The sequence below is a fragment of the Rhododendron vialii genome, chromosome 4a (genome assembly GCF_030253575.1).
Source record: "Rhododendron vialii isolate Sample 1 chromosome 4a, ASM3025357v1".
Taxonomy (NCBI): domain Eukaryota; kingdom Viridiplantae; phylum Streptophyta; class Magnoliopsida; order Ericales; family Ericaceae; genus Rhododendron; species Rhododendron vialii.
In genome coordinates, this window is record NC_080560.1 from 4789791 (window position 1) to 4805228 (window position 15438).

Sequence of the window (15438 nt, forward strand, 5' to 3'; positions counted from 1 at the left end):
TAGTTCCAAGACACATCAAAGTGTCTTTAGTTCGTAGATTATAGAAGGCAAAAACAACTACACGACAGCTAGTTCCAAGACACATCGAAAGGTCTATAGTTCGTACATTATAGAAGGCAAACACAACTACACGACAACTAGTTCCAAGACACATCGAAGTGTCTTTAGTTCGCACATTACAGAAGGCAAAAACAACTACGCGACAACTAGTTCCAAGACACATCGAAGTGTCTTTATTTAGCACAATACAGAAAGCGAAAACAATTGCACGACCTCTGAACAATGAAACGAGAAACAATCCAGCCCTTGATCATCTCGCGACCATCTTATTCGATCCCATACGCCTTCCTTAGCACCAAAACAAAGTCATAGACCTTGTGCGGGTCAGGAAGAGACTTGGCCACACTCTCTTTCTCCATGCACCTCTTTGCCCAGGCAACCAGCTCGGGGCACTCTGCCTCTATGCTGAATTTACCACAGGTCTCCCAGGCGTAAAACCAGCTGTAAAACGGGACAAAGGAAACGTCCACGTATCCAAAGGTTTCACCCCCGAAGTAGGGCTTGTTGCCGAGCTCTCCTTCCAACACCTTGAGGTAGTCTATGAGTTCCTTCTTGCCTGCTTCCAAATCCTCGGCGGTTTTCGATGTCCATACTTTCCTTGAAGCATCGTAGATCTGCATTGGACGGTTCGTCAGATTCTGACACACAGGACTGATATAACAAGTTAAAATGGCAGACAGTTTAGGTCGCGTTTTGTTTCATGCTTGTGGGTTTTCGTTTCATGATAACCACAATATGGTGAAGTGATGCAAGAAGTTACATTTTACAAAAACTGCAACCAAACCATTTGATGGTGAAGTATCAGTATGGATCATGAATTTGACGAGGATTAACCAAGCGAGAGCAAAACAACAAATACGGACCAAATTAAGGCACATATTCATCCCCTCCCATGATTACGCATGCAGTGAAATGGCTCTGAGAGTTGCCAACGAAGGGAATTGAAGATGAGATCTTAGGTGGGAGCAAACCCCTAGGTGCCAGGCCGAGACCATCAGGCCAAACCCTTGGGGATGATTCATCATCTCTTTCAACTTTTTCCTTTCCCACCACAATACTCTCCCAAAATCCAAGATTGCTGCTAAAACAATGGCAAACATCCCCAAAGTTTTGAGTTTGGTTAACTTATACCTCTCATCAAATCAATGACTATTCTACTTCTATTATTCAATCAATCCTTGAATATTATGAGTCATATTTTTGAATAAAAGTTCTTTTTGACCGTTTCGATTATAAAGAGATAGTGATAACGAAAAGGGGGCGAAGAATTTAGGAAAATGATATTAGCATTCCAAAAATTGATGCAGGTACTCCAAAAAACAAAGGAAAATGGCTTTGGAGTTACACTGATATTGGAGTGCCTGCATCAATTTTTAGAGTGCCAATATCATTTCCCAGAATTTATAAATAAAAAAAGAGAGTTGGGATTCCTAAAACTCGAGACAGAGAGTCAAGCTAGGTCTACGTAATTGAGTGCTTATTAAGTCAACTCATGTGGATCTTTTGATGAATGATTCGAGAATCTGATTGAATCTAAGAGAGGAATAGCTGGTCTACAAAGCACCGAGGAAAAAGAAACTAAAATTTAAGGATCTGTTTGTTTGTTTGATGTCTAACTGGATACAAGTATCTTGAACAAATAGTAGATTGAACCGACTACATATTCGGTGTTTGTTTAAAATTCTTAAAAGCCAAATTATATATAGTTTTGGTATATAATCCCGCAAAATACATATAAAAACATAATCATACTGTGCTTAATCATCACTATTTAATCTCTTTGGACTACATATTCCGTGATGTCATATCATATAACCATCTCATTATTCTTCCTGACGGGAAATTTTTCAGTGCCGGGCAGGCACGGTGCCACGTGGTGCCGAGCACCATCTTGACTGTCCAAACGTGTTTTGAACGGTTCAGATCTGTTTGGGTTTGAGGGGGCATTTTAGTAATTTTACACTTAAAAAAAATACCCAAACAGATCTGGGCCGTCCAAAATACGTTTGGACGGCCAAAATGTGCTCGGCACCACGTGACACCGTGCCTGCTCGGGAAGAATTTCTAATCAAACAGAACCAAAAAGACACATTGACATAAGTGGGTTACTTTAATTTCCAAATTTCCCTACAACCAAACAAAAAGTTAGATGCTGCAAGCCTATAGGTCTTCAGCTCAACAACATGAGGGTGCACCCAGCTCCAGAACATCCTTTTAAAAAATAAATATTTATTTTATATTTTTTAACTTAAAAATAATATAAATGAAAAATAATTTTTCGATTTTTTTTCATCGTTCAAAAAATTTCAATGATTTTATATATATAATATTTTCATTTTCTGGTTGGTCAAAAAAAATTCAATGAGATCTTTCAAACAAGATCCATATTACTCCCTCCATCCCTTTTTAAATGTCTTATTTCGTAACTTCAACTTATTAAAAAAACATCATCATTATACTTTTCACATCAACTTTTTCCTCCACTTTTCCTACTTACTCATCATCATTATACTTTTTAGTCACTAACTTTTCAAAATGAAATCTATTTTTAGGGACAAAATAGACAATATACTAATTTTTACCCACTAACTTTACCAAATGGACACTTATTACAAAGGTTGGCTATAATGCCACGACTCTTTAAGCTAGTGCCACGACATCCTAACCTATTCGTACAACTATGCCCTTGACTCCTACTTTTCTCTCTCATCTTTTTGATGCTCTCACTCCAAACCCACATTTTCCTTCTGTTTCCTTCTCGCTCCTCTGCTCCATCTACCCTTCTCTCATTTTCTTCCCCATAAACCCCCCTTCTCTCATTTGCTCTTCTTTGTACTCTCCCTTCCAAGTTTTTCCTACTTTCTGGACCGATCTTTGATTGAAGGCAAAAGTGGGTCACGCACCCTTTTGATCAAGCACACCACCGTACCCATCAATCCATTTCACCATTGACGTAAATCATAGTAGTTCAACCCATCGAACAATCCCAGCATGCCAAGATAGAATAAGGAGCTTTACTTACCCCCAAAAAATAAAAATAAATAAGGAGAGATACAAAGGCAAAACTGAGTCACTGTATTTGATTTTGTTCTAAATGACCAAAATCTGTTGCTATTAATTGTTATCTGCGTATTGTCTATACGGATGTAGAGATTGTGGGTTGAAAGAGGGATTTTTTTGGCATTGGTTCGGAATGATGGGATTCGAAGGATAGAGAAGAGAAAATTATTCAAGGGAGAAAACTAGTCTTGCCGTGTGTGTGTGTGTGTGTGTGAGAGAGAGAGAGAGAGAGAGAGAGAGAGAGATTCCATTGTTGGTTGATTGGAGCAACTGGATAGCAGGTTTGTGAAAGAAATTGGAAGAAGAAGAGTGGAAGGACAATGTTGACCAGGAAAAACAATAATCTGACAAGGGTACAATAGTCAGTAGGCTTAAAATGTCGTGCCACTAGAAAAACAAATCGTGGCATTATCATTTACCATTACCAAAATGGAATACTGGACTATAATAAGGGGACGGAAGGAGTACATATTTTTAAATTTCAGTAAACTCATTATTTTTAAATTTAAAATTATCTTGTATTTTGCCAATAAAAAGAAAAAAAAAAGTTAATTCTGCAACCACATAAAAAACCGTAATCAAACATACCCATAAAAGAGTGATGATTTAAATAGATAAATAAGAATAACCAAGTGGCCTTTTATCAAAGGATGCTGGTTTTGGATTGGTTTTGGATGAGTGTACGCAGTCGCTTCACTTTTAACGTAAAATTACTAGTAATTTCATGTACAAAATGAAGCACATGCATACATAAGTAGAGCAAGATAGTTAATTTCCTTTATCAAATACTCCTACTAGAAAGTAAAGACGTCACCTTCTTGTCAACATAATCAGCCCAGAACAGAGCCTGAGATTTCAGGTAAGGATCAGAGGGCAACAATGGAGATTTCTCGTTCCAGACCTCATCGATGTACTGGACAGCGATAAGGGACTCGCAGACCGGCTTGTCGTCGTGGATGAGGACCGGGATCTTCTTGTGAACCGGGTTCATTTTGAGGAGGAGAGGGCTCTTGTTCCTCAAATCCTCTTCTCTGTACTCATACTCGATACCCTTTTCGGCCAAGGCGATTCTGAGCCTCATGCCGTAAAAGCTCGGCCAGAAATCGAGGAGGACCACTTGGGTAGCCATTGTTGTCGTTTAAGAGAGTGCAGAGAGTTTGGGAGAGAAGAAGTGTAGAGAGAGAGAAAGAGAGAGAGAGAGAGGAGTGGTGGGAGTGATGAGAGAGAGATTCAGTGGCTCTTTGGAAAGAGTAACGTTTGGAGTAAGAGAGGAACGTGGGACCAAGCTCAATAAGATACTATGATCGAGGAGTGTGCGATCTTTGAACGTGGACCACTTTTATATCGATTTCATTTAGGGAAGAAAATTGATTTCAGCACTTTTTTAAATTGATAACCACACATTTTAGGGGAGTATTAAAATCAATTTCATATCACTTATCTTTGAGAGTGTCGTTATCAATTTATGTCGTTATCAATTTAGAGAGTACTAAAATCACTCCTTTTTAGGAAAATGCTAATTTTTATGGGAATTGATTTCTAACTCCCTTTTTTGATAACCATACTTCTTTTTTTGAATTTTAGTGTTGAAAGTGTATATATTTTTTTGACTAAAAGACAAAAATGAGTGGATATCAAAAAAAAAAGAATATAAAAATTAATTTTCAATTTTATTTTATAACCGAATGTCCTAGTCAATTCGCGCGTACTGACTGGCCTTTGAATAATAGCAAAAAGGAGTATAGATAAATATCTGTATTGCATAAGGACCCATTTTTACTAAACTTTTTGCACTACAACCTATTGATTTTTGTGAAATTGTTCATACTAAACTAATACTTTTTGTCAAAAATTAGATGGTATTCCAGTTTTGTAAAAAAAGAAGTTTTAGAAAAGGAATGTAATTTCAAGCTCAAAAATTATGTATTTACGCAAATAATTTTTCTAGCAATATGAATTTTATTTGATAGATCACATTGAGATCTTTTAAACGGTGCAAAAAAAATTAAAATTTTTTTTCATTATATTTGAGCTTGAAATTACCTTCTTTTTGAAAAAGAAGGTTTAAAAAGAAAGCGGAACGGCTTAATGCCTTGTTCTCTTTATTTTTCAAAAAATTTCCTCTAGATTTTTCCTACTTCCAACATTTCTCTCTCTATCTCTCTCCATTTATTATCCCTACTATTTTTCAAAAAAAAATTCTAAAACCAAACCAAACACAGTATAAGTTATTTTTACTAAACTAATGCATTCAACAGATTTTCTCTCACAAACACTCAACACATTTTCTATAATTTTTAATTTAGTGAAAATAACTTGACTATAAACAGCTACTTTAAAGGGGAATTTTTAAGCTGGCCCTAAAAATTAGGTTCGGACTTAATTTAGTCCTGTACAATTATTTGTATTTTTTATTCCAACCATGCCTCTTTACGCGCATCAGCGACGGAACTAGATAGCATCTAGAATAGAAAAATTATCTAATGCTCCATGACCATTGGTGCACCATTAAAACATTGTTTAAATTTTAAAAAGTCATATCTTTTGTTGTAGATATTCATTTTTTAAATAAATTATATTTTTAGAATCTACTCAACGATATCTACTAAACAAGATCCATATTGAATATGAAATTATGTAAGATTAAAAAAACATCATTTGCTATGAGAACTCTCTATGAGAACTCTCTATGAGAACTGTTTGTATGAGAATTGTCCCTATGAGAACCATCTATGAAAAATATTTCTATGAGAACTGTCCCCATAAGAACTATCATTATGAGAACTGTTTCGGACAAAAATATCATTGTCTATGTGAACTGACTATGAGAACTGTCAATTCTCATAGTCAGTTCTATGAGAACTATGTGAAATGGCTATGTGAACTGAAAAATACACAGTTCAAATAGCCCCAGCATATACTAAAATACACAGTTCTCATAGAAAATACGTAGTTGTCATAGAAAATACACAGTTCTCATAAATAGTTGTCATGGACAATATACAGTTTTCATAAAAAATACACAGTTCTCATAAAAAATACAGTGTTCTCATAAAAAAATACATTATTCTCATAGAAAATACACAGTTCTCATAGACAGTTCTCATATAAAATACACAATTCTCATAGACAGTTCTGTTAGAAAATACACAGTTCTCATGAAAAATACATAGTTCTTATAGATAGTTCTCATGGACAAATACACAAATCTCATAGAAAATACACAGTTCTCATAGAAAATACGCATACAAACAAAAATTGATCAATTTTTGTTCAATTCTCATAGCCCCTCCACACAGTTCTCATAGCCTCACCGCACAGTTCTCATAGCTCCACCACACAGTTCTCATAGCCTCACTGCGCATTAAAATACATAGTTCTCATAGATAGTTCACATAAGACTTTGAAAGTTCATGTAGACTCGCTACACATTTCACATAGTCCAACCACACAATTCTCATAGACCCATCACATAGTTATCATAACCCCACCGCACGCTAAAATACATAGTTCTCATAGACAGTTCACATAAAACTTTGAAAGTTCACATAGAGTACTCACTACACACTTCATATAGTTCAACCACACAGTTCTCATAGCCCCACCTAGGGCTGTTACGAACCCGACCGGACAGAAAAAGACCGAAAAAACCAACCGATCGGTTCGGTCTTCGGTCGGTCCAAGGGAGTTTTTTTTCGGTTCGGGGTGGACCGAACCGAACCGAACCTAGGTCGGTTCGGTCTCGGTTTTCTGGAAATCTATACCGACCGAACCGAACCGAACCGAATGCGGACCGAACCGACCGAACCGACCGAACCGACCGAGGACCGAACCGACCGAACCGACCGAACTATATATTTTATATATTTATATAAATTATTTTAATTTTCTGGCTCTTATTGTTTTAATTTGTTAACTTCCAACAAAATTTTGAGTGGTTAACTTTTGGCTCTTACTTTTTTTTTTTTGGAATTTCATTGCTTGATTTATTTACTTTGTTACTCTCATTGGTCAGATCAAGTATAGTTTTTAGGACTTGACTTGAAAGAGGGGGCCTAGGGGTGATATTACTTACCAATCCAATTTCTTCTGCCTGGATTGGGAATGCTGTTCCACACATTGGCTCAATTTTACACCTTAAATAACCGTGGCTTTTTCTTTTCCTTTTGAATAAAGCGGAGTTGGGCGAAGATGGGGACGTTTTTGCAAAATTTTCCAATCGATTGCTCTCTCTGTTCTAAATTACTTTAAGTCCTCCAAGTTATATATAGTAGTGTAGAAGATATTTCCAATCGATTGGAAAAAAAAAAAAAAAAGGTGAAAGAGTACTTGTGAAAGTTGTAATTGTTTGAGCATACTTGTTGACCACTTAAATAGGAACTTGCACAGGTATTAAATAGGTTATGCACTATTGAACTAGGAGAAAATTTTGTTTCTAGTTAGATGACCCTTTTACTCTTCTATGCTTTCTTTTCAAGTTTCAAGTGCCTTTTATTTTCCTAGGTCTTTCAATTCCAACGAGTTAAGCAAAAAAAAAAAAAAAATCTCCCATGGCTACTCCATACGATACCAGTAAGCTTTCTGAAGGTTGGAAAAACAAATGGATGTTAGTATTGTAGCACTTCTTTTTATACTCTCCCTGTTGTTGTATGTTAATTTTTTTTTCAATTGGTGTTTGAAAAAAAAGAAAGAAGGTACAAACCGTACAATGGCCCAAATATGGGTGAAAAAATGGCCCAAACATGGGTGATTGACTTAAGGTTGAAAATTGCCCAAATATGGGTGAGAAACATGTGAAAATGGCCCAAATATGGGTGAAAAAATGGCCCAAATATAGCCCGTAGTCTATTGTTAGTATTTAGAATGGCCCAACTAAGACCCATTTCGGGCGGACCGAACGCCCCGAACGCCCCGACCGAACCGAACCCACCCCGAACCGAACCGAACCGAAATTAATACCGGTCGGGATCGGTCTCCGGACTATGTACCCCGAACCCGATCGGGGTGCGGCAAATCCACCCCGAACCGAACCGAACCGACCGAATAACACCCCTAGCCCCACCCATAGTTCAAATAGCCCCACCACACGCTAAAATACATAATTCACATAGTTCACATAAAGCTTTGACAGTTCATATAGACTCACTATACAATTCACATAGCCCAACCACACAGTTCTCATAGCCTCACCACACAACTTCCTTATTATATGAAGTACAATTTTTCTGTTGAATAGGAGAAAATCTGTACAAAGAGCTGAAATCTACAATAAAGCCTAGTCTCGAAAATTCTAAAATCAAAATACATAACAATGGGAATGATAAAAATAATACGATACTATAAAAATGTTGAGAGCCAATACATGAGTGGACAAAGCTTTGCCCATTTCCTAGGTTAAAGATAACTTACAACTGTACAAAAATCTGAGCTATCGTGTACTCTTGTCTAGCCTCCTCAATTTTCTCTGTTTTCTTTTTCGGAATTTTCGAAACCCAGGCTAGAAGTTTGTGTAGGGGGAATAGTGGGAGAAGATGGGTCAGGGACTCAGGGGATCACTTCGAAGATGACGACGAGGTGTTTGGCGTCCACTTCGAAGACGATGATGTGTTCGGCCGCGGCAACACCGGCAGCGTTGGCGGGAGGGGTTCTCGAGGCTGCGCTGGTCCGGGGAGGCGAGAGAGAGGTCCACGAAGACGGCGATGGTGAAGAGGGAGTTGTATCGTCGGGGGTAGCGCGATATCTATTGTAGAGAGAAAAAGAGTAGAGGAAATGTTCTCGATTTGGGCAAAAAAGTCAAAATGCAACATAACCGAACCTAAATAGGCTCGGTAATAATATTTAGGGTTGGGATCAAACCGAGGCTAAAAAACAGGGGCGGCCTCTAATTTAGTATACTTTAAATCATCCATAACTTTCAAGTTACCAGAAACACCCCGTAAGTATCCTCTCATTTGCACAGATATCTGTAAAACTTTCAAGTTACCAAAAACAATTGGCTTTGTTTGGTTAAGTCTTAGAAAGTTATTTTTGAGAGTTAAGTAGTAATAAGTGGAGAGAGATAGAGAGAGAGATTTATTGAAAATTGTGCCGAGAGTTAAAAGTTACTCCCAAAATTGGAAACCAAGCGGAGTTGTCTTTTTAGGTATATTATCTCATGTTCAATGGGCTCACGTTAGCCGGAAAAATCACAATTCATGTTTCAAAATCACAATTCATGTTTCATTTTCTAACCTTTCTACCTCCAAAGGTTGTCATGACCCCCTTTGGATGGTGAGGAAGGGTGAGATAAGAAAGATGAACATTTTCTCACAAAATCTCACCATTTTTGGTGAGATTGGGTGAGAAAATGAGAGGAGCCAATCAAAATATTTTATTTTGTATTTTTCTTTCAATTTCTCACCAAAATAATCGATCCAAATGAGTGATTTAGTTAGAAATCAAAACTTTTTTTTTTCCTTTTCTATTGAAATCACTCCATCCAAAGTTTTTCTAGAACACTTTATGAGACAATTTAGAAACACTTTTAACTGCTCTGATCTACTCCATTTAACTGCAGAAATGGTAAAATTAAATTTCTAGAAAAACACAGTCAGAGGTCCATAGTCCAGCTATGTGAACTGTGATAGACCATTTGCTCGCGAAAACAAGATATACTATGCGGTGGTTGAAGACTACTATAACACCCCCTTTGGATAATGAGAAAGGAGGAGAAAAGAAAGAGGAGTCTTTTCTCTCCGAATCTCATTTATTTAGGTGAGATTAGGTAAGAAAAGAAAAAGGTCAATCAAAACAAATATTTTTTTTTGGGTACTTTTAATCTCAATTTTCACCAAAATGTTCAATCAAATGAATGATTTTTTAAGAAATCACAACCTTTTTTTTTTTCCTCATGAAATCACTCCGTCTAAATTGGCCGTTACAGTAGAAAACAAGCGTTGCCGAAATACGCAAAATCCCTTTATTAGGAATTCCCAGTCCAACGTTCTAAAGCCATAAATAATATCCAAGTCAAAAAGACAAACCAATGGAGGATATATGGACCCACGTTATTCTTTTTATATATTACTATTATATATGCTCACCACGAACAACATCAAAATGCCAAGAAAAATTATTGGAAGAAGGTGAGTTAAGTGGGGCCCAGGGGTAGCACACTTGTGCCACACCCCTCTCACATACAAATGGGATCCGTTTCATTGGAACCCACCTGTATGTGAGAGAGGTGTGGCACAAGTGTGCCACACCGATGTGCCTCTAACATTTTCGCTTACACAAAAGGTGCGGGTGCTCGAGACTTGCAGCCTGCAGGACTCCAAATATTCTTTGCTGATTATACAAGTTTTTCAGGTTAATTTGAAAAAAAATTCTATACGATCGGCCCTTGTAAGGGATTTTGCCGATCGGCCCTTGTAAGGAATTAAGCCCCCCCTCTCTCTCTACACTATTTTATCGATTTCTAAAAATATTTTCAAGTGCTAATTACACATTGAAAATTAAAAGTTGAAAATTTATTTTCTAAAAAAATATTATACATAAAATATTTTATATTGTAAAACATTTTACATCGAAACAAACGGAGCCTCAATTTCCTTGTGTCCACACTAACGCGACACAATGTGCTTTATAATAAATTAGTTTTATTTACGACGTGCAAAGCACGTTGTCGTGTGCTCACTAAGTACTTTTTTGATTTTTTGTGTTTTTTGGGTGCGTCTATTTAGTTTATTTGTACGGCAATGATTGAACGATTCTTCAGTTTGCCGGTACTTCAAAGAATGTTGATTGCGGTAGAAATTTTGAGTGGTCAGGTGATGTCATGGTGAATTAAAATTTAGGAAAAATGACGGCCCAAGACATATTTTGATAATTAATATCCACCGAGAACAAGTTAAGAACATTTTGTTAATGCTGAAAATGTCCTTAGTGGGTATTAATTATCAAAACATGTCTTTAGCCGGCATTTTCCCTTAAATTTAAAGGTGATAGACCTCTGTTTGTTGGTTTGATATGGATAAGTTAAAGTTTGATTTAATGGACTTAGTGGTCTCCCAAGTATTTGGATATAGAGTAAGGGTTGAAGCTTGAGTGTTGGAGCGAAATCTGTAATCCTATGTAAAAAGTGAAGAAATATTTTTGTAGAATAGAGAGATTTTTTTAATTCAACACTCAAAATTATCATTTTATTCATGGTAGCATGACCGGAATACATGCACAGTCCCACATTTTGGCCCCACATGGCTCTTCCAACGGCATGTAACGTCGGCACTGTTCATGCCCTGAAATTCAGTCTTGGAGCAACCTGTAAATAGGGTTTACGACGCTCAATTACGCTCATTCAAAAGTGTTTAGGATGGTCTGGATTGAAAATCAATCTTGACCGATAAAAATTAATTGTTACCGGTCAAAATTGAAAAGCAGATCTCACCCATTGTTGCCGGAATTAACTGTTGAGATTGTGCGGAGCTGTAATTTCCGTGAATAACTCTCTCTCTTTTCTAAACAAGAGAATTGTGATGGATGACTCTTGATGGATGGTGTGGAGCAGAATAAAGAACACAACTCTAGAACCCAAAAACAAAAAGAAAGAATGTAAACATCCCCATGCTATATACTAACTCTAAGGAGTTTGGCTAAATGGTTGTAAGATCACAGATTGTATTCTCACGGAGGCCAAATATTTCAAATCTTGATGTCACTGGAAATTATGCTCGGTCTTTACCTTCAGGGCTCCGAAATTAATCGAAATGTACGTAAATTGACCCAGACATCCGGTTATGAAAAAGAAATCCACATGCTAAATCTGCCACTCTTCTTTATTTTTAATGTGATGAACACTGAAAAGATACATTTTGTTTTGCGAAACCAAAAAACAAAAGAAAACAGAAGCCCATTCTCCCTAGGCAAACAAAACCAAGGAAAAAAACAAATTGGGCCTCATACAAAGAAGCGATACCACTCGTTAATTCTTCCAAGAAAAACCCATTATTATCCCCATCCAACATGGAGACTGATAATTACCAAACAAACCCTCTTCGAAATGTCACTCGTTACTCAATTAGCCTTTTGTTTCTTTAGGTAAACCATGAGGAAATCAAAGGCCTTGTTCGGATCAGGGAGAGTCTTGGACACACTCTCTTTTTCCAAGCACTTGTGGGCCCAAGCAAGAAGTCTAGGGCACTCTTCCACCATGAGGAAGTTGCCACAGTGCTCAAATGCAGAAAACCAAGAGTAGAATGGGATCAGGGCCACATCCACAAACCCTAGAGTTTCACCACCAAAGAAGGGCTTTTGTCCAAGCTCTCCTTCCAGCAGCTTAAAGCTCTCCAGAAGCTCCTTCTTTGCAGCTTCACCTGTGGATGACGATAGTTGCATCCCAAGGCTATATAGCTGTAAAACAATTATCAAACCATATGAAAAAGAATTGAATTGAGTTACAAGGCTATTTCGAAAACCTTAGATATAAGGATGTATCAATGTATGCAACCCTCCAAGGGGTTTAGCAAGTGGACATAAGAAATCAAGAAAATACTTAGTCTTTCTGAGATTGCAAGTTCGAATTACTTAGAGGTCAAATATTCTAAATTTTGAAATTATTGGAGAATTTGTCCGATCGTTAAATGAGAGCATCCACACCAATATTATTAAATTTTGAACCAAACTAGAGAGAAAAAATCACTTTATTAATTTAGCTACTCACTTTTAAAATATCTATTGCACCAAATTCTCTACATTTTAAGTTAGGCTTCGTTCCGGAACTCATTTCAAGTATTTATTTTTTAAGAAGGCAATTTTAAGTTCAAAAATAATATGTCTACACAAATAATTTTTCTAGCAATATGAATATTATTTGATAGATCTTATCGAGATCTTTTATACGGTGCAAAAAAAAAAAAAAAATTATTTACATTATTTTTGAGTTTAAAAATGTGAAATAAATACTTATTTTTTAAAAATGTGTTTTGGAACGGGGCCTTATTCCATTAAAATATTATTTCTCTTATTCTGAAAAAAAAAGGTAAACGGCAAAAGTAACTGACTTTACTCTTCTTCCCAACCCCAAATTCCCAAAATACCAGCGAACAAAACCCCAAACGGCCAAACCATACCGACGCGGACCTCACCCTCTCTCACACCAACAAATCACCCCCTCCCTCTCCAAACCCTTCTCAACCAACAGCATCATCTTTCTCCCCCTCTCGCCTCTGCCTCTTCTCTCTTTCAACGCCGGTCTCTCTCCGGCGACCTTCACGGGCTGAGCTCAAAGTCACCGCCCGAGCTCTAGCGGCTATGGGAGCAAGTGATCGAAGGAGCAGGTGAGGTACAGAATAAATGGTAAAATAATGGGTAATTTGATGAACAGTGCCTCGTGAGAAAAAACGAGGCACTGTAGCAAAGTTAGAATCTTTGTAAAGTAGTAAGGAAGGCCACGAGGCTGATGCTCCTGATTTTTCAAGTCTTGCTAAGCTGGCCAAACATCTCATTATCATTAAAAAAAGAAAAAGAAAAAGAAAGTGTATCAATGTATATTACTCACCTTCTTGTCCACAAAATCAGCCCAAAACTTGGCCTGTGCTCTCTGGTAAGGATCAGAAGGCAACAGAGGAGATTCCTGATTCCACACCTCATCAATGTACTGAACTATAACCAGTGACTCGCAAACCGGTTTCCCATTGTGTATCAAAACAGGGATTTGCTTCTTGACAGGGTTCATCTGGAGGAGCAATGAGCTCTTATTGCCCAAATTCTCTTCCTTGTACACGTACTCTACCCCTTTCTGAGCCAAGGCTATTCTAACCCTAATCCCAAAAGGGCTTAGCCATGTACTCAATAGAGTGATTTTTTCATCTGCCATTTGGATTTGGAGAATAGATAGAAAAGTGAAAAGGGAATTTTGGGAAGTGGTCGTTTGTTGTTGTTATGGGATGTTAAGGGTGCGTCTGGAGTGTGTGTATTTATAGGGGAATTCTTGATTGATGACATGTGCAAGTACGTAGTTTTCTGGATCTTTCGGAGGTTTGTCATTGCGTGCGTAAGCAGTTTGATTGACCATCATTTGCCGACCTTGCTATGCAAGTTTTGACCCAGTTTAGGAGCAAATGATTTCTTGATTCTGGCGATGTCACGATGATATAGTAGTATAAGTAGTATAAAATAGTAGTAGTAAGAATACTACATAACTTCATATTTCAATGTTTTTTTTAAAAATCGGATGTTTGGACCTTGTGCGCAACTTGACTAATTTCAGAACTCTGAAGTTAACGATCGAGCAAATCCTTCAGTGGCTTGTAGGTTTGAAATGCTTGACCTTTGTAGAATTTGAACATGCGATTTCATAAAGGACACTCAAGCCCCGTTTCGCTAAGGTTCTTACATTTTTTAAAGTACTTATTTTTTAATTTACGAGACAGATCATTTTCTCATAATACATCATCTTTAATTCAAAAAATAAGTAGGAGTACTGTAGAAACTTTATGTCCATTTCAAAATCAATTAGCAATGAGTGGAGAGGTCCCAAATGTTATTAAGTGATCACCTATTCCACCCTTAAGCAATGTGGGACTCTATTTTTTTAACATCCCCCCTCACGTACAGCCGCGTTTGAGGTCTGTCCTGTGGCCACTTTTGGATCCTATCATCGTGCAACATTTTTTGCTGGTCTATCATCGTAGGGTGTGGATTGTGAATTTTATAAAATGTGGTGTGAAACGGGCCCCGCTTTGATATCATGTAGAAACTTTATGTCCATCTCAAAACCAATTGGCAATAAATGGAAAGGTCTCAAATGTTATTAAGTGATCACTCATTCCATTCCCTAACAATGTGAGACTCTATTTTTTTAACAAGTACTTATTTGAGAATATATACTTAATTTAATTAATGAAACACACCCTCAGTTATTTTATTTCTTATGCTCACTTACTTGGCCAAACCCCTTTGATTTTCCCTATGTCAGGGTGGTGGTTGTGTTTTCCCATTTTGCGAAATATCAAATACCCGTGAACATTAGAAGCACATACCAAAAGTTGGACATTGACTTCGGCTCAAGATTGTTATTCTTATTTGTTTTAAGTTAGCAAAATGAATATAAAATCGCCTAAATGTATTTGTTCCAACATTTTCGAATTTACTTATCAAAACAAAAAAAAAAAAACATTTTCGAATTCTCAACTTTTTCCTTTCATTTTGCTTCCTCCAGACCTCTTCCCCAACCAAAAAGCAAAAAAGGCGGATAAATACAAGTAGAATCACAACACTAACTTTTCTATTCCAGTATGCCAACTAGATCCATCCCATCCATGTCCATTGATGGCCCCACTA

The 15438-nt window shown here is 37.1% G+C and overlaps 2 protein-coding genes across 2 annotated transcripts; both read right to left on the bottom strand.

Moving 5' to 3' along the window:
- LOC131323473 (probable glutathione S-transferase) lies at positions 1-4433 on the bottom strand. Its single transcript, XM_058355286.1, has 2 exons — positions 3935-4433; positions 1-674 (listed from the first exon to the last, which is right to left on the bottom strand). Exons 1-2 carry the CDS (start codon positions 4247-4249, stop codon positions 327-329), a joined length of 663 nt encoding a protein of 220 aa, XP_058211269.1. The 5' UTR covers positions 4250-4433; the 3' UTR covers positions 1-326.
- A 7479-nt stretch (positions 4434-11912) lies between these two features.
- LOC131323474 (probable glutathione S-transferase) lies at positions 11913-14056 on the bottom strand. Its single transcript, XM_058355287.1, has 2 exons — positions 13655-14056; positions 11913-12507 (listed from the first exon to the last, which is right to left on the bottom strand). Exons 1-2 carry the CDS (start codon positions 13970-13972, stop codon positions 12172-12174), a joined length of 654 nt encoding a protein of 217 aa, XP_058211270.1. The 5' UTR covers positions 13973-14056; the 3' UTR covers positions 11913-12171.
- Between the last annotated feature and the right edge of the window lie 1382 nt (positions 14057-15438).

What these genes read in the sequence shown, in the direction of transcription:
- LOC131323474 (XM_058355287.1), bottom strand. Translation starts at nt 13,972, where the DNA reads ATGGCAGATGAAAAAATCACTCTATTGAGTACATGGCTAAGCCCTTTT. An exon ending in CTGATTTTGTGGACAAGAAG is followed by an intron (nt 12,508 to 13,654) that starts GTGAGTAATATA and finishes ATTGTTTTACAG; the next exon opens with CTATATAGCCTTGGGATGCA.
- LOC131323473 (XM_058355286.1), bottom strand. Translation starts at nt 4,249, where the DNA reads ATGGCTACCCAAGTGGTCCTCCTCGATTTCTGGCCGAGCTTTTACGGC. An exon ending in CTGATTATGTTGACAAGAAG is followed by an intron (nt 675 to 3,934) that starts GTGACGTCTTTA and finishes CGTCCAATGCAG; the next exon opens with ATCTACGATGCTTCAAGGAA.